Below are 18,752 nucleotides of genomic sequence, written 5' to 3' on the forward strand. Positions count from 1 at the left end.
CCAGCAACAGCACACGCGGCTTTTCTGCTTTTCTTCGCGCCGGATTACCCCGTCCCTGCCCGCTTCGCTCCTCTAACACGATTCAACCGTTGCTGGTTGTTCGTTCACGCACCCCCGAAATAAATAGTGCGATAAATATGCCGGTTTAACACGTTCATTTCGCTATTGAAACGCACGAAGCATCCGTCCTATCCTCTTTTGGACCACATGACTCGATATAAATTTTATATTTCGATAGATGTTATTAAAGTACAGGTCAGTTCTCGAGTATTTGGTTCTGGCGTTCAATAGACCTAAATCTTACTTTTTACTTACTTTCTCGTACGCTTCATGCCTTTAAAGTATCTTGAAATCGTAAAGGAGGAGATCGCCGAAGGCATTTAGACGCGAAGAGCAAGCGAGGAGAGTGGTAAGGTTAACCATCCCACTAGGGTGGACGAATTGTTTAGTTTCGATCTAGGGAGAGATTCATAGCGCTTGAAGGAAATTAACGAAGCGTAATAAAATAATCTTGCAGTTATTTTGGAAGTGGATGAACTCACTGTAATTCACATCGCTCAACCCTCCATATCTGAATTAAAGTAGAGAAATAATGCAACTTCAGGGGTGAATAGTCATAATTTAATACGTATATCTCAAAGTATTTAGGTTGGAACGATCTATAGATCGATCAATAGTCGATGTTCACTTTATCGTTCTTTGCCTCGCGACTTAACTCGTCACGGTTCTTTCAGAGAGGGAACTTTTTCCCCCGTTTTTTTTTCTTTCTTCGTCGGAGATAGCAAAGGATCTTTTCTCTAACTAATTATTAGAATTATTACGTAAACTTGCGCGCGTTTTCTAGGTTAACGTGAATGGTTAATGTATTCCTGACGGAAGAAATGGATACGCGGTGTATTCGAGGGAACGTCAAGGTTCATAGAAAAGACGGACGTCTGAAGAGGCAGAAGAAACCACGGTGTTCCTTTTTCCTTCGCCTCTCTACCGGCAAGCCGATTCACCGCGGCGACACGCGGTTTCTGTTCGAGTCGCTTTTACATGATAAATTATGCCCGATTTTTTCCGTATCAATCCCTAAGATACAACGCAAGAGGTAGTCTTTTGTTCCATCGTGTGTCTGTGTGTAGGTGGCGAAACTTGTGGGAGACGAAACATCGAAGAAGATGAAGAAAAGTCAAAGGGATTCTCGCCGGATCTCGCCTTCGCTGTTACGCTCGTTCTCGTTTCAAATTTCATTCGAATCATTCAAGTTATCTTAACTGAAGCAACTTGACATCGTTTTACCGCTGTGAACCTGTTACTTATTTTACCAGGAACATCCTTTCGAGTTTCTATTCTTCTTCGCGTTAATCTTTAATTAATCGCGTTAATAAATTTCTATTGGCCGGTCGAACTGAAATTCGATAGACAGCGAATGAAAAATATAAATGCACAGTATGGATTTTCTGATTTTCATGCCACTTGACGTATGTCGACGGATACATTTTAATATGAAATATGTAGAAAATAGGAAAAGAAATAGGTGATACGTCTACCAGCCTTTATAAAAGAATCAACAACATAATTAACACTATGACAGTTATTTAGGACAATAGTAAAAATATGTATTTAATGTCAAATTCAAATAAGTGGTCCTCCTCATCGTTTTACGTTTCGTTCATTAGAAGAGACGCTTACAGAGATAGAAAACTTGTGAGATTAGAATTACTTTTGAATTAAATTTCAATTAGGCATAGGTTAAGTGTAATCATCGAATTACCAAATCTGAAACTTCGTGTTTTAGTTTTATCTACTCTGTTCGTGATACCAGCCAATACCATCTTCGTCGCTAACTGCCACTCGAAACAACATCCGGTATTTGAATCTAACGAATTCAATGATTCTAGGTCGTTCGCTAAATTATTTAAATTCAAATTCCCGAGAATATTCTTGAACGATGACTGACAACCGTAGTTTCTCGACAGAAATTAATTTCTTTTCCTCTTCTTTTTCTCACAGGTTGGTTCTGTTGCTTCGAGGTTAATCCTCAATCTCTAATCTTGTTACCGGCTCTTGATGAAGAAATAACGCGTGACAGTGCTTCCATTTGCCACACTCTCGAAGATTCTCAAGCAAGAAGAAAGGATAAGAGTAGATGTGTGTCAGCAAAGATTCCCAATTCCTGACGAAAAGGAGAAGGAGAAGGGAACACACTCTGGTGACGAGTTACGAGGCATGTCGCATTCGATTTCACGCGGTCAGTTTTCTGGTAATTGGCAGGATGGCGTCGTACAACGGACCGTGAATTTAATCGAATACGACGAAAGATTATTCTCAAACCGGATGGGACAATGGGACGATACAAAGAAAGAGTCAATCGACGCGATATACGATATACTCGATCGACCAATAATGGACAGTCCTTCTATGTAGTACATCGATGTAAGATTAACTTACATAATGTATGAATATTATGATGGAAGGTTTACCATTGAAACGATGAGTCATAGCCGAAGAATTTTCACCAAGTGTTAGAATTCGACAATCGACGCCACTTTTAACCTACTCTTCTCGTGTCATCTATTAAATAAATTTCGTGATTGATAGACTGTACATGTTCAGGCGTCTGAGGGGAATTTAAAAGTACAAGAATTAATTCACGTAATGTTCAAAAATATGTGCAATGAAAAATCTATAAAATATCCATATTCTACTGACCAACGAAAACGCTGGTAGTGTTTCATGGATAGAAAGGGGACGCAGTAGCTAACGAGATTTAATTATTTATACCATTATAACAAACTATTACTGATACATTCATATAAATAATCTAATTATCGAGCTTTTGTACTCATAGATACATAATGATAATAAATTGTATATAGATGGAATATTGCATTGTGGTATCTATCACATAATAGATTGCAGAAGTTTATACAAATTTAGAATTTGAAAAATATCACTACAGAAATAGAATCTAAGCGGAGATTTCTTCTATCATGGAAGATATTATAAACAGTATTTCACGTCGCATGTTTCATGTATCTTTTTTCCTATTAGCCGCATTCTCTACATTTATGCGCCTTTCAATTTTCCATCTAACCAAGAAAAATGCCGATGGCGTTTCATTGATACAAAGAAGACGCAGTAACCAGTTGCGTCTTTGCGAATGAAGAAAACTCAATTCGCCAGGAAGACGTTAATCTGGCAAGGACTTCGGCTATGAATCAATCAGCTCTGGCAGAAGGTAATTCAAAAACTCGACGGCTAGTATCTTCGAGGCAAAAGCCGGACGAAGAATAGCGAAATTGACTCGTTAGTCTGCGGCGTGGACGAGGGCGCGCGCGCGTGCGCTCCAACTCGCTCGCTCGCGCGTCAAGCCGAGGCGTACATACAATACACACCGCGAGGAATTCGTGAGACTGTCAACCCACGCGAGACGCGCGGCAACGGGAAACGATGACGCTGGCTGATCTCAAAGGCATCCATCGATCGCGAGGCAGTCAACGGTTCGCGCAGTCCGACCGACTTTATGAGTTATAAGTCGGCCATCTTGCGAGAGCCATCGCATATTCACGTGCGCGCATATGCGATGCACTGGCAATATGTAAGTGCCACATTCTGTTCTGGTGCATACGTACAGTCTAATCTAAAAACTAGTCTGCACGCCGGTCGTCACTTCCCTCGTTGCTAATAATTTTCAGCGGCCGAGGAAACTGGAGCGGCTGCTACGGTTTCTTTCGCCAACATTTCGATTCTTTCATCATTCGGTATCGGAGCGTTTGACTTGAGAAAGTTGAATACAATCAGAACGGATGGAACACGAACCACGTACCAGAGTGACTGTTTTACTCGTCGTTCTTTTCAAACGGAGGGAACATCTCTCGAACAATTGAAGCAATAAATTGTATTCAGCGTTTTATTAAGAATAGAACATCTCGTTCTTCGGCGCAAGAAATATCCTGCCTATACATATACGGGAATTTAATATAAAAACTACTATAAAGGGCAATTTAAAAGATCGTAAGTCGATACTACGAGAGCCATTAAATTATCTAAAATGCTCTAAATTATATGGTAAGTATAATTGCGACTTCTCCATTCAACCGGTTGATACGACTATAAATAATGAAAAGAAAAGACCACTCTTGCATAACTGCACCGAGTTGCTAAGATAAGATCTATTTAAAATTCGAATTATTTAGATCAGGTTCAAAGTTGTCGGAATAAGAAGAAGAATCTTTGAGAAGGAGATATTGTCAATTAGAGCGAGATGGAGTCATTTCGAATTAGAAGCGCTATTTAGATTATGCCCAAAGTTGTGAGCCAAAGAAGAACTGCGCCAACTTCGATTATCGGACAACAAAATTGTACAAACAAATTTTACAAGTTCTCCTATTTGGTGTAAAATTATACAAGACAAGTTTACACCCTACAATTCTCAATTTGTCAATTCGTTAATATCATCAGTTTCTAAATAATAGCGCAGGAGATCGGTTTAATAACAAAAGCAGTCGATTCTTTCTCGATCGATCAGAGTGGTTTCGCGGTAACCTCGTTTCACTTAAGAATCTATCGGAGAGAATAACCAGTCGTATAATCGATAAGCCCGGTTACGATAACAGAAACAATGAATCTCCATAGTTGAATTAATCTGACCAAGCTAATTTCACGTTAACGCCGAGTTTTTCTTTTTCTCTGACTGGCGATAAAACGACGTTAAAAGAGCCGAGGTCGTGAATACCGTGCGTTTGAATAAAATTGATTTTCCGCCAAGTACGATCACGAATGCCAGCCAGTTACAGTTGTCAATTGTTCGTAGCCCAACCCCGAATTCGATGCCAACCAATCGTCCAACGTGCGACAGTTGCCTCGACTAACGATTTCGTCGAACACCGAGAGCGCCTTTAATTTCTCTTCAGCGAAGAGTGCGAAGTCCTGCCGCGAATAATAACGATTCGTGGAACCTGACGCGACCACCATCGATGCTCTTCCAAACCGATGGTATTTCGTGGGATCCTTGAAAATCGAGGATCCAACCGTTTTATCCTTTCCCTCTCTTTCTCTCTTTCTCTTTCTCTCTTCAGCTTCGAGCACCGCCCACGCGTTAATAGCCTCTAGCTGAAGCTCGTACAGCGAACGACAAGTTCTAGTTTGTTCTCGCAAGACGGTCGTTAACAACTGTTAACCTGCTTACTTCTAATTGCTCGCTAGGTGAGTCTTGGATAGAAATAAATGTACGTGGTCGGAGAGACGTTTGCAAATAACGAGCTTGGCCTGTGATGGAGTTACAGTTGTAATTCGATTAGGACGTTTGTTAGTTCGCGGATGTTTATACGTTTATGGGAAACTCAAATGGTATACCGATAATAAATAAATTGAAATGTGTATGATATATTGTACTAATATAATGCGAATGGTATGCAAAAAATTTGATTCGGAGATTAGTTAGCAGATCGTAGATATCTATAGGCTTGCGAGAAATTCAAATGCTACACTGACATTAGGAAAATTGATATAGTCACGTATCTCATATCTATAACAGATGCATAGAGAACCTATTTTTTTTTCTTTTTTTTTTTTAACTGTACATTGTAAGTTAAAAGAGCAAGATCAGCAGGAGGAAGACTTACCGTGAGGCTGATGACCAGTCGGAGGGTTCAGAAAGGTCGGCGGTAGCTGTCTGCTCACTGACTTGGCCAATTCTCCTCCCGCCAGCCCGTAAATCGCCAACAACTCTTGCATAGTCGATTCAGCGTACTCCCTCATTCCTTCGAAGGGTTTTCTCTCCTCGCACTCGGTCTCACCGTCACCATCCTGCCCTCGATCATCCTCGAACGGAGTATCGTCCAATCGTCCCGATTCGGTATCCAAAACGCCGCTTCCACTTTTCTCCGACGATTCTGAGTTCGGACTTCTGGCCTGTGGACGATCGATACACGCCACGTGAATGAAATGACGCGAATGAATTCTTATGCAAGTTATTTTGTGCGTGTTAACCGACGTGCGATTCCACCAAGCACGCTAGACACCACTGGAAGTCGTCATAACGTTTGACGTTGCATCGAAATTTTCCCGTTGCACGCCGATAAGCGTTGTAAAAGTAAACACAAAATATTCCGTTGCGCGCGTATTATATAAACGGTTAATAATGCAGCTAAGGAAATGGCACTTGAACAGAAATTTATCTCACGCTCTGAATATTATATGTAATTAGTTTCTAACCCTTAATTAGTACCGCTGATAATAACACATATAACAGGTTGTGTTTTAATGTAAGGTTACTTAATTTCAGGTTGTTTAAATTAGTATTTTACATCCTACTTTGTTTTTTTCTTCTTCGTTTTATTTTATCCCCTTCCTTTGGCAAGGAATTGGAACATTATTAATTGAATAGAAAATATTCCTAGACTGTATGAATGCTTTTTTAATTATGAGAAATTTTCAGATGTGAAAATATTCAAAATTAGATATTTGTTCATACGTGTTCAACGAATGAAACAAATCCTTTATTTAGGTTCCATTTCTTTAGCTATGATTATAAAAATATGAATTTGAATAAACATCTTGTCTAAATAAAGTCTTGATATGCTTCATGAAAAGCACAGCAGTCACATTGATCAATTCCGTAAATTAAAAAATAGAATAACGTTAGAAACGCTGTTTTCTAAGTTTACCATTACTTAGTCATCTTCATGAACGAACTCGTGAAAATCATTTGTTTCTTGATAATTCACTGTTAATCGTGTACTTAATCAATGAAAAGTAGAGTCAAGTCAATTTCGCTTTTAAGCCTGCTGCGTTCTTCGTATCATTTTCCCCTCAGCTAACGTTTTCCCGTTACCAAAATGTGTCTTAAGCGTAGAGTAGATACGAAAGACCTGTCACCGATACGCATAAAATATGAATAGCCAAATTTTGAGGAACAGCGTATGTATTAAACAAGAAACACCATAGACGAAGATGCTTACCTCGGTACCAGGGGAGTAAAGTTTCTGAGATCTGAGCTGTTCCAGGATGAACTTATGCCTAAGTGAATCCCCACTGTCATCGTCAGCCTCGGAAGATGGTGGCCTGGTAGCAACGGACAGATCCATGGGGCTGACCTCGTTGTTGTTCAGCCTTTGCTTCGATCTATCCTCCGCTGGCAACAGCATCGTCTTCCTCTCGTATTCCAATATCTCGCTGGAACTCTCCTCCAACGTTTCCAACTCATCGTCCTCCTTTTCAGATTCATCGGACACTTCCACCATCCGGCTGCTTATCGGCTTGAAGTTCTTGCGCTTGTTACGCGGCTTTTGGATGCTAGTGATCTGCAGCTGGGCCTGGCCCTCGTACTGGGAGTCGCTGTCCTGATCGGCGGTCCCCCGCCGGGTCGTTGCGTAGTTGTACACCGAGTCGGAAAGCATCTCCGCTGATGAGAAAGGAACCGGGGCATCAGACACCGAGGCAGGTGCAGACTCCGGGTCCTTCGACCCGGGAAAAGCGAGGAATCTTAGCTCACACTCGACTCTCCGCTGATGGGAAAGTAACCGGAGCGTCAGAAACTGATACAGGGGTGAATATTGGGTCCACGGACCCGGGAAAGCAAGGAATCTTAGCTCACAATTGATCTTTCGTTTCTTTAATTCTTTTTAATCATCCTCGTTTGGCGAATTATTATAGCTTCTATTTATTATAAATTACTTTTTGATTTTGGTCCAGTGAAAGATCGAATATCTTTATGATCAGAGAGATTTACTTCTGATCCAGTGAAAATTGCAATCTTTGTTCAGTAGAAGATTCGATTTTTGTAATCCGAGAGACACACGATTGGGGGAATCGATTTGCTTTAGGGCGAATCCAGACCCCGTTGCCACGATCGGTCTCATCGAACAGGAAGCAGTTCGAAGGACCAAAAGTTATTTACAAATCGCGAATCGAGCGATCTCTAACTGGACACAGGTGTGCTGAAGCGCGACGAATCTAACTGTTATATCCGATACTCGATGTATATTTCGTTTTAATCGTTTTAATCCTAATCGGTCTTATTAATCGAATTCTCGATGCTTTATTCTACTTCTCTGTTTAATCCAATAGAAGATTGAATATTTTTCCGATCGAACAGATACAAAGGGTGGAATTCAAAGGACCAATTCGTTAATTACGAATGTTACTTGCGAATCTCGAATCGGACGATGTTTAACTGGAGGACGCGAAGTATGTTGCAGCGCAACGCGAAGGCCGTTCTGCCCGCTTGTCGCGAATGAATTTTTAACATTAATTAGAATTCAACCGGTCCGTTAATTGAACGTTCTTGGAATCGTTGAAGGAGCCGAGCGCGGCTATTACGATTCGATCAAACGGGACGGCGCATGACGCAATTGCAAGGCTGGCTACGTTTCCTCGCTAAAGTATCGTAACGAGGGGTTGCTGTGCGGTGATACATTAGCAAAAGGGAGTGTCTTACTGGGGCCATACGGGCTGGTTACGGCGGACATCTCGAATCTCCTCAATCGGCCGGCTCTTCAATGCATTCTGAAACAGAAAAACACGACCAAACGTCATTTTCATTTGTATTTTACACCTGGATGGTTTAATCAAACTAATTTTTCTTGCTTTGAATTGAACTGAATTTGACAATGCATAATAGAATTCTGATATATCGCATAGTTTTCATCACGATGGTGTTTCGTCATTTGATATTTTGATGATGCAAGCAAATGAACGCTTTAACCTGTACGTGTATGTTATATGTATACAGTTAATTGGAATTGAAGCAATGTGATCGTACTTCTGTCTTATTAATATTATCAAAAACACTTGCGTGTTTCTCAGGTAATTGCGGAAGCGAAGAATCTGATAGCAAGTATTTTCACTGATTTCGCGATTCTAGTGGTTAAGGAAATTACATGTTTATTTTATGTAGCTTTTATTTTTGTTAATCACCAATCTTTCTTAAATTAATCATCCTCGCTCTCATGTCTTACAGATGCAATCCAATAATCCGATATATTTGATAGTCCAACACATAGTTTTATCAGTTCATTTCTGAGAAGTGATATTTTTCAAAGAAATCTATTTGCATTATCAGTAATTAACAAAAAAAAAATTTGTTTGCAACAACCTATGAAAAATTCGATCGAATACAAATCCATCAAGAAACAGAATACGAACCACGCAAAATGTTAAACGTGGCTTACACTGCAAAGGGTTGATATTTTCAGTTTCTACCGCGAGTCGATGTTTCCCCTAAATTTGGTTAATAAACTACCAATTAGAATAAGGAACCGTGGTTCCCGGCACAGCTGACACAATCGTCGGAACGTGGAAAGAATTCCCCGACACGTCTCGGTTATCTATTTCTGTGTCAGTGCGAAAGTGGGTTAAAGCAAGTTCAGCGAAACCCCTGTGTATTGCCCGGGCCTGTTACAGGCTGCCGAGTGCCGAACCAAGAACCCGTCCACGTTCGCACCACTGGAACGAGACGCGAGAACAAGGCGAAAACAAAGGCACGTCGCCGTAACAAAAGCTACGCTGATATACGAGCGCTGCTCGGTCAGCCGAGTAGACGGGCCTGCGATAACATGAAACGAGGGACAATTCGTTTCTACGTTGGTGAAACCGCGTCCATTTTCGTAGCGTCTCGATGCTCCTTTCGAATTAGCCGTCGATCACTGGCGACCGCCGATTCGTGGAACTTGAGCAATTGGAAACTGGATAGTTCACGAGTCAAGCGTAATTTCACCCTTGAACATTCTTTCCGCTAAATTTTTATTTCCATTGAAAGAAGAAATCATCGAGCATTTAACTTAGAAAGGGTTGGTTAATATAGCAGAGACGGTAGGCATTTACGGGAAACTTGGAGATACGCAAATATACGGAATGCACGTAATACGAAATGATATTTTGAAGTTATATTCAGAAAAATATGAACGACCCAGTTTATCTATGAAGGGTGAAATATTCGTAATTAACGATCACGTACAAACCTCACAGGGATACGAAAGAAATTTGTTTCACGAGCCGAAACGTAGTCTATTAACGTGGTAGATAATTCTGTGATCTGCGATGCAATAGAGGTGGTGTGATATATAGATATTTTCAATTCACTATCTCGATCTCAATTATTACATGGAATTGTTAATGTGGAAGCAATTAAAAGCCAACAAACTTGTTTGCAGGAATTGAATTAGCTGTGGCAGTCGTTCTTCTCGTTTCATCATTCGTTAATCATTTATTTCAGGCTGTTGATTACCAGTTAGCTCTCTCAATCGATTTGGATGACTCCGCCGGAGGCATCCATGGCTCGCTGCCTAATTCGGCCTGAAAATCGTTAGTTCCGTTTTTGCCTGGTTCATTATCGGTTATTTATTTCCGCACTAAAACTGCCCCATTAAAGATCCCCGACGAATATGGCAACGCGACCGTTCAGCTGCGCCACAAGAAACCATTTTCCCCCGACGTGGTCGCTCCGAAATTCCATCTTGCCCTCCGCGACAAGAACATCTTCCATTCTACCGTAGACTTACGGGACAAGACACGAGCTGTCATTCTTGATCTACTTGTTCACTGACAAACTCAACCCTGATGCTGGACCCACGTTACTATTCGCGAACGGTACGCAAGCAGTTCACGAACTATATTTGTTGGCGTCGTGGTGGCTTCTGGCACTTTTGCCACCAGCGTACAGTAAGTAAATTCGTCAACGATTCTCACCGATATTTCCCTCTACCTACGATTTCTTACTCCTACAATACTTTATATAATTTCAATAATTTATGCACATAAAACGAGATCTCGTTTATTAGAACGTTTAATTTGAATGACCTTTTATTCGCATCAGATTCAGGTATTTGCGGTCTGCTTTAAACGGCATTCGCGATTCTCCTTTCTCGACTTTCTTACGCATTCTCGTCCAATTAACCCCTGGACGACGAAACTGGTTTCGTGATTAAGGAAAGGGTATCTTATCTCCGTTTCTTCGACATAAATGACGCGATGCTTGAAATGTTTGAACGTCATTGATTATTTGAAGAAATGAACTAAACAAACATCGCGTCGATACCGGGTCAAATAAAAATTATCTTCGTGCGCAGACTGTAAATGGCCAAAATCCAACGGCCAATCAAAATCTAACGAACTATTCAGGACTTTCGGATTAGCCGAAAAACCAGTACACGTGGAAGGTATTGTGTTCTAGTCGACTGAACAAAAATAATTCCATCTAAGGTGAATTTCCCTAGTGGGCACGGCGGAAGTTGAACGCGATTGGAGCGTGCGTACTAGGCGGGCCACGTGAGTCTGTTCGAAGCGTGGATACAAGAGGCATTCTCAACGGGGATGTAACACGAGTGGACGATATGTCCGAGCGAGAGACCAGGCTCTTTTTTTGCTGACTATACACAGAAGGGATAATTAACATCTGTTACAGTACGTATAGCGAGCGGGCCGCCCCGTTTCACCCCCACCATCGCCAACGGGGCGGACCTTGAATACATTATCACCCTGTTTGCACATGTACGTACGTAGAACCGGGCCGTCGAATCGGAGTGCAGCGCGATCGACCCTGAACAATGGGATCCGAGTGTCTTTGTCGTCGCTGCGCAAGGTACATCTTTTCTCTTCTCCGTGAAATCCTTCCATTTTTCTACCCTTGCGCGCTGCTAACACGTTAACGCTGGTAAAATGGTTCAAAGAAGGTACACGGTCCAATGTTTCACATGATATTGTTGCAGAAGGTGTGGGAAAATGCAATATAGTATTTACTTGTAGCGTATAGTGTCGCCGTGTAATAACTAGGCTAAGGATGGCGTAAGAGCGAAGGAAGGATGAGCGAAGTACGTGGTTAGAAAAATAATAAAAATAGAAAATTCGCGTTTCTTGGCTGCGGGGTGTAGATCGGATAAATTATTATTATTATTATAAACGCTATTATGCAATGGAATATTTGGCAATAATGAAATGTCCTGGTGTTTTTTTTTTTTTTTTTATCTTTTTTAATCTACCGCGGTTCCCAAGACAAGATACGGAAAATTCGCGTGGCAGTCAACGTGTTAAAGCAACGTTGGAATTGAAATTAACTAAGCCCAAGTCTGACGTGATTCTTAAATCTTTATGTTTTAGTCTTATTTGAATAAGCAAAAGCTATAGAAGAAAAATGATCAAAACAAAGAATAGCTAGATCGCTGTTAATTAATAAAAGGAACTCAAAACATTAACAAAAGGATTTCAAAATTTCTTTTCGATAATCTATAAACATGGAAGGAATTTCGCCTGAGAACTCATTGTCTGCTGCGTCTCTTCTTTCGAGGAAAGAGAAATTCCTGGTTCGTTGGCCTAGATTCTTGGGGTGCCGGTCTCGAATCCATCGAGAATAAAAGTCGGAAAGTGTCCACGGCGGGAAACCTTGAAATTCCTCGGACTATTATTCGCGAACGGCTGCAAAAAGCCACGACTGAGCTCCTAATGATTCAATTTGAATGGAAGACGCACGCGCGCGTGGACTGGGGGGTGATTAGGAAAAAAAAAGTCGAGCAAACGATTCGCGCGTTACGCCTCGACGATGATGAATTCAGGCTGGTTACCGCGAATGGAAGAGCCGGTTGGGGCTGGCTCGCGATGCTCCATGGATATTGAGACATTTTCCTAGGACTTGCTCCTTCCTTTTCTTTCGCCGAGGCAAAACTTGAAACCTAGAATCCTTAATGAACGTTGTCACACTTGAGGAAACAACTCGGGAATAGTGTTTCTTCGGGATTCTGGTTTTTATACGCTGTCATTTACGAGATAAACTTTATTACTTAAGTTAGAATTTTCTATCAATTAACCCGTCTTTTTGCCAATAGCAGATATAGTTGGAATTTTTTCAATTATTCCAAGAAGATCGAAAAGAAGAAAAGTTACGTTGACCAATTCCATTCGTTAAAATACAGAGAAATGTTCCATCGAATTTTGAAAAATTACTCTTTCTTTATGCTAAGCTCTACGAATTGGGATAGATATAGACAAACAGCAACGATTACAAATATCATTCTTTCGAGAACTCTGAAACTTATGATCATTCGTGGCGTCTCTCTATGACAAATAAAAGATTCATCATTCATTCATCGATTCATCAAACATCGAGCACTAATTACATCGCTGAAGGCACAAACGAAACTTCACGTTTCAATCTCTTTTTAAGCTGTTTTTTTTTTTAAGCTGTTGCCTAATCTTATAGAAATATTAAGAAGCGTTCGAAAACTTTGTACGATTCTTTGGAGGTGAGGAATTTAGGTTTGGATACAAACCATCCAATTTACCTACGGAAGACTAATTACGTACTTGGTTAATGAAATTGAGAAATCCACAAAAAGTGGACTTAATCAGTTATCTCTAGAGATATTCATATCTGTCTGAAGATTGTAATATTCGTAATAAATTACTCGGAGCGTAACCATCGTTGCCAGTTTCCCAGTAAATCATCTCGTCGAGCGAGCAGATCACCGCCACTACCCTTGGAATCTGTACAAGAAACTGCGTCTAACAGACTCAACAGACCAGAGACTCCATATATCGTAGCGAAGAAAAATTGAGTAGAAACAGGCCACTGGGCGTTCTGATCCCGAGGGAATTCGATCGAAGGTCAACGTTCGCGTGCAACAAGATCGTTCAAGGTGCGTTCAAGCTAAAGCGAACGAACGCCATAGCTTTTCCTCCGCTTTGCTCGAATTCAGTAGCGACGAATCGTTCACAGGCCAAATGCGATTAACACCACATTTCGCAATTTTTAAAATTTTACCGTCGAAACTGTCGATCGATGCTTATCGATTTTTTTCTACTTTTTCTTGCACAGAAATTACCATAATCAATAATATACCGTAACTGGTATATTTTTGAAACATGCGATACGCAACTATCTAACGAGGGGCGTCGACCTCTTTTCCCTTCGATCGTTAAACGAAAAAATAACGGCGACCAAAAAACAACGATAGCTGTGAATGTCCTGCTGGAATAAACTGTAATATATCTATTTACGATATACTTTTTGTCGAGAATTTTGTCTGGTAGAAAAAGCGATTGAAAATCGATGGTCTAAAAGACACTGTAGCAGAGAGGAGCGATCACGAATTCTGGCAACGCGTGTACGAGGGAAGCCAGAAGAGACAGTAGCAGAGTCGTGAGAGTGGTGGCTACACTCGACATAGCTCGACGCTGATGCCGATACCAGAAGCAGGAAAACAAAAAAGCAGGCGACGTAACGCGTTCGTTCGTCAAACACTTGAATGTAATGTTGCCAGGCCTGGGGGCTGGACGGGCCTCGTGGCTTTTCAAGTGTCTGCTGGAATACCGGTAGATTATTCAAATTCGCCAGCGACTTAAAGCCTTAAAATAAGCGTTGCTTATCTCTCCGACGTATTTCCTCGAGTGGGTCTCGATCGTTCGGGAAAACGACGTTTGCCTCTGGTCCGCGTGTAATTGTTTTCCTGAGACTTTACTTTTTTTTGACATTGCTTTCGAGTATCAGTATGCTTGGCGTAAAATTACTCTTTCGAATTTGGTCGTCGTGAACTCGACTTTCCGATTACTCTCGTTCGATGTGGATCGTACACTTGCTATTATAGAGTGGATATTTATACGAATTTACACTTTTATGAAAATAATTGAAAGACAAAGACATAGATAGAGATTTGGTTTGTTTATTTAACATTGTAAGGAGTCCTGTATTTTGTATATTTATGTTGCTGCACATCATGTGACTCAGATCCATGACGAATTCATTAATCATATTTAATCGTTGTAGGATGTGACCTTTTGCAATTTTTTTTAATTACAGGTCTTAAGACATTAAATATTCTCTTGTTTACCAAGATGATGATCCAGACATAAAAATTCGAGGATTGCAGGCTTAAGATCTCGTTGCGCTTCGATACTCGTACCCTAGAAACGACAAAGAATTCTCGAATCGGCCCGAACCTCTGTGTTCTGGTCCTACAAGATAAAAGCATCTGGCCCTAGAAACACTTGCCTATCTGTTTCAAACTGAACAGTTTTTAAAGTCACTGTACCGGCGAATAGCAGTTCAAAGCTAACCATATCGCTAAACTGCTGACATCAATCATCTCTCCATTACCTCAACCAGTTCAAACGGTATTCGAAGCAGTCGGAACCGCGTCTCGGACAGGGACGCGCGTGGTAAAACAACGGAAGGCACGTAGAAGCGGCCAGCAAGTGCAACAATCGTTTTCTAACTATTCTCTCGACTTCGCGGAGACGATTCACGTGCGCGCACGATTAGGTGGATCGTGAAGACGACGAGAGAACACCAACCATGCTTCTTCTCTTGCGAGAAACTCGGGGAAGAGAAACGAGACGACGAGCTACCGGGCTAGAAAGAGGGCGAGTGTGTTCATAAGATATGGTGTGAAACACGAGGAGGCCGAGATTAAAGAATGAAAAACATAGAATTCTGAGAACTGGTTGAAGTCATAATATTCGTAATTTCAAGCTGCGCCTTGTGGCGACCGTCTTCTGCGTCGTTGAAATTAATGTGAGCGGAAATAAAATTCCTCTCCGTCTCGCCCCGTGGTCCCTTCCACGCGCGCGCGAGCTGCCTAACGGCTTGTTCCCTCCTCTTCTTCTCGCTTTTCTCTACCGTATAGCCGAGCGACAGAGAGGAAGAAAGGGAGAGAGAAGGAAAGAAAGAGAGAGGGTATACGACAAGTGGAGGAACGTTTAAACGGTTCGAGCGGCGTGCAAATAAATTCGCAGCGCCACCGCCGCCGCCGCCGCCGCACCGGGAGAGAGAACGATGTTTGCCTCCAATATTTGGATTTCGACGATGTCAAAAGAATTACTGACATCGAGCCGCGCCGTGGGAGGGAGAGATTCACTTCGTTTACTCGTTCATGTCGCGACCTAATTAATAATCACGCGAGAAATACGGGAAATATAGAGGAAGTTGCGTTGATAAAATATAAGAGCCACTTGCATATCGAACTCTAGCGACATACGCACACGAATGTTCTAATATTTTGAAAACGCTATACGACTATCGAATAGCAACAGGGGAAATACAAAGGAAATCTTTCAGGAAACTATGAATGGTACTTGTGAATCGAATACTGCGAGGATCTGAGACTTTAAAATTGGTAGGATAGAAGAAATAGAAAACAGAAAATATACAACGAGTAGAAAAAATGAAAGAAATGTTTATTCGTTTTCCTGATTGTTATACTTATAACTAGATCATTAGGTCATTATAGCGACGACGTTAAGAAACAGGAAAAATAGAGAAGGAATTTTATTTCTTAAGAAATCGTAATTACTACTACTTGTGAATTAAACAAGACCAGAAACCGAGACTCTACGATTACGTATGGAATAAAAAATGAAATATTCAATGAATAAGGAAAATAAAAAATGGAGAACGCGAGACATTTGGCATACTTAATAACAGCATAAGAAGCAGGAAAAATACGGAAGCAATGCCTTTTAAGAATCTGTGATTGCCATCTGTGAATCTTGGACTAATAGTCCAAGGATACCATAATTCTAAAGAATGGAAGATAAGACACGGTTACTCGCTCAACAAATTCGCTCAACACCTCGCTCAAGTAAAATTGTTATCTGTGAATATTCATGTTTTCTATGAATAAAATTAAGAAGGTGAAACCTCTGTACGTTTTCCCGTGCTCTGCACATTTCGTGCTTTCTAAATTTCCTAATACTTGGAACTTTATTCTCTATGAAATTGCAGTGGAACAAGTAGTTTGTACATGTAACTCGAATGCATTAATTCTCCCACTACTCGCGACTTTTCGTTCATAAAATAAGAGTTCACATCCAGGCAAGTAGAAAGAGTCAACAGATGTTCGCCTATTCAAACATTTATAAAGAAAAATATTATTCAAATAAATTGAGTTTATTTCGTTCGAGTAAACATATACACTGCATTGCGAATGTATTAAGAAAAAAAAACACCGTTGTCCTAACTGTAAGAAACCGCGACTGTAAAATTAGTTGTGGAACGGAAAGCGAAACGAATCGGGCGAATGGAAACGGTAATGAGGATGGAAATTGAAAGAAATCTTAGAAAACTGGATGGAACTACGTACATGCCATTATAACATAACTCGTGCGTCGGTAATCTCTATGCAAATGATCGTGGTTCGAACAAAACCCGTCGGGAGCTAGCGAAACGCGATGGCAAAGAGAAGAAGACTAGATGGGGGCAGGAAACAAGGGCAAACGCTTCGAAGAGGACGTGTCTCGTTTACGGGGATTAGGATAAAGCTACGAAGGCCCTTCCTCTTCTACTACTCGGTTCCCTATGTTCGTCCTTTTCTATCTCAGCTTCAGCTGGCTTTTTATCTGACCAGCTTTTACATCCTTCTCTTTATTTCTTTCTCGCTTTCACGCTGTTCTGGTTCAGCATTCTCTTCTGCTGCTCTCTCTGTGTTCCACGTAAAACGCCTCGAATGCCGGCGGCGCGCCGTTAAAAATAGAGCACGCAACGACTTACTAATCTGGTTAGGGCTACTTAGCGTAACTCCAACTATTTAGACCTGGATACGGTTACGGTAGTTAGGCCGCCTCTATCGGCTCTAAGTAGACCCAACGAGGACCAGAGGGAATCACCTTCTATCCTCCTACTCTTTCTTCTTCTTTCTATTTCTTTTTTCCCTTCACTCTTCTTCGTTTCACGAAACACGCTAAAACGTCTTAATGGCTTCGCTGCTCGCGCGGAAAAACGCGACTTCCACATCTCTCTCTCTCTCTCTCTCTCTCTTTGACCTCCGTACACTGGAACTGGGGTTATTCGAGCCAAGCCGAGATTCAACCTCTTAAGACACGTTAAAATTCAATCTGCAACTTTGTATGCTTGTTTTATATCGCGCGGCACCATTAGTCTTAAAATTTGATCTTCATCAACTTCGCATGCGGTAATTAAACTTGTCGTAGCTATATCATGAGACAACATTGATATTTTAATGTAACTGTATGTAACTGATATTTTAATGTAATGTAATGTAATTTCAGATTCAGCAATTGTTTGCTTCAGCGGGCTGGCGTTACATAAGAACTAACTCTGTGATAGAATAATTTCCAGGAATAAAGTGACGTATCCACACTACTGAATTATCATAATTACAACTGAGAATATTAAAACGTTAAAGAAACTTTTGTGCTTTTCACGAGTGGAATTATATCCACGTAGCTGTTAGATGTAAATACACGATGTGTTTCTCTGTTTATCATACTACCAACGAACCAATCCAAGCCGGTTTGAAAATGTAGATCGCTTAAAAATTGTACGTAAATAGATTTAGCGAATTACAAGGCAAATTAGCTTGATTACTCGGCTCAAATAATTCTACGATACTTCACTACTATATTTCTATAGAAATAATTTTGTATATATATGTGTGTGTATGTATATCTGATTTGTTTGTTCACGAAAGGAATGTAGATGTTTCGATTTAACGAGCCTGGTGTAAAAAGACGTGAAAATTGACCGGTTTCACGACTTCAACACAGAGGCCCGCCTTTTTTCGGGTTTCAATTATTCGCGTTTAATGGAGGCGTTGTTATCGTGACCGACGATTCGATTTCTGCATGGACGATGCACGTCGCGGGCCTTCAAGGCTAATTAACGAGTGAGCGCCGGGTAATTAATCGATGGATGGACCGGGGAACGTGCGGACAGGGAAGGCTTGGCCGTTTCTACCTCCCACGAGAGTCGTTTTATGATCCTCCAGGTATACAAACTTTCGATATTCTTCGAGCAAAAATCTCTACGTACACGAATC

The 18,752-nt window shown here is 41.0% G+C and overlaps 2 protein-coding genes across 5 annotated transcripts in view; one reads left to right on the top strand and one right to left on the bottom strand.

Moving 5' to 3' along the window:
- Nucleotides 1–18,752, bottom strand: part of LOC132913708 (uncharacterized) — a 162,398-nt gene that overhangs the window by 62,465 nt on the left and 81,181 nt on the right. For 2 of the 4 annotated variants that reach the window (XM_060972223.1, XM_060972222.1), the window contains exons 2-4: nt 8,429–8,496; nt 6,951–7,393; nt 5,613–5,901 (exon numbers count right to left, since the gene is read on the bottom strand). In XM_060972223.1, the coding sequence (XP_060828206.1) occupies nt 5,613–5,901; nt 6,951–7,393; nt 8,429–8,459 (763 nt within the window). In that variant the 5' untranslated portion in view covers nt 8,460–8,496. Of the gene's footprint in view, nt 1–5,612; nt 5,902–6,950; nt 7,497–8,428; nt 8,497–18,752 lie in introns of all 4 variants that reach the window. The other 2 variants (XM_060972224.1, XM_060972221.1) reach the window with 1 other exon arrangement.
- LOC132913737 (proteasome subunit beta type-3) overlaps nt 1–18,752 on the top strand; it is a 341,911-nt gene that overhangs the window by 51,965 nt on the left and 271,194 nt on the right. The gene's annotated exons all lie outside the window — the stretch shown is intronic.

Source organism: Bombus pascuorum, chromosome 13 (assembly GCF_905332965.1).
Source record: "Bombus pascuorum chromosome 13, iyBomPasc1.1, whole genome shotgun sequence".
Classification (NCBI taxonomy): Eukaryota; Metazoa; Arthropoda; class Insecta; order Hymenoptera; family Apidae; genus Bombus; species Bombus pascuorum.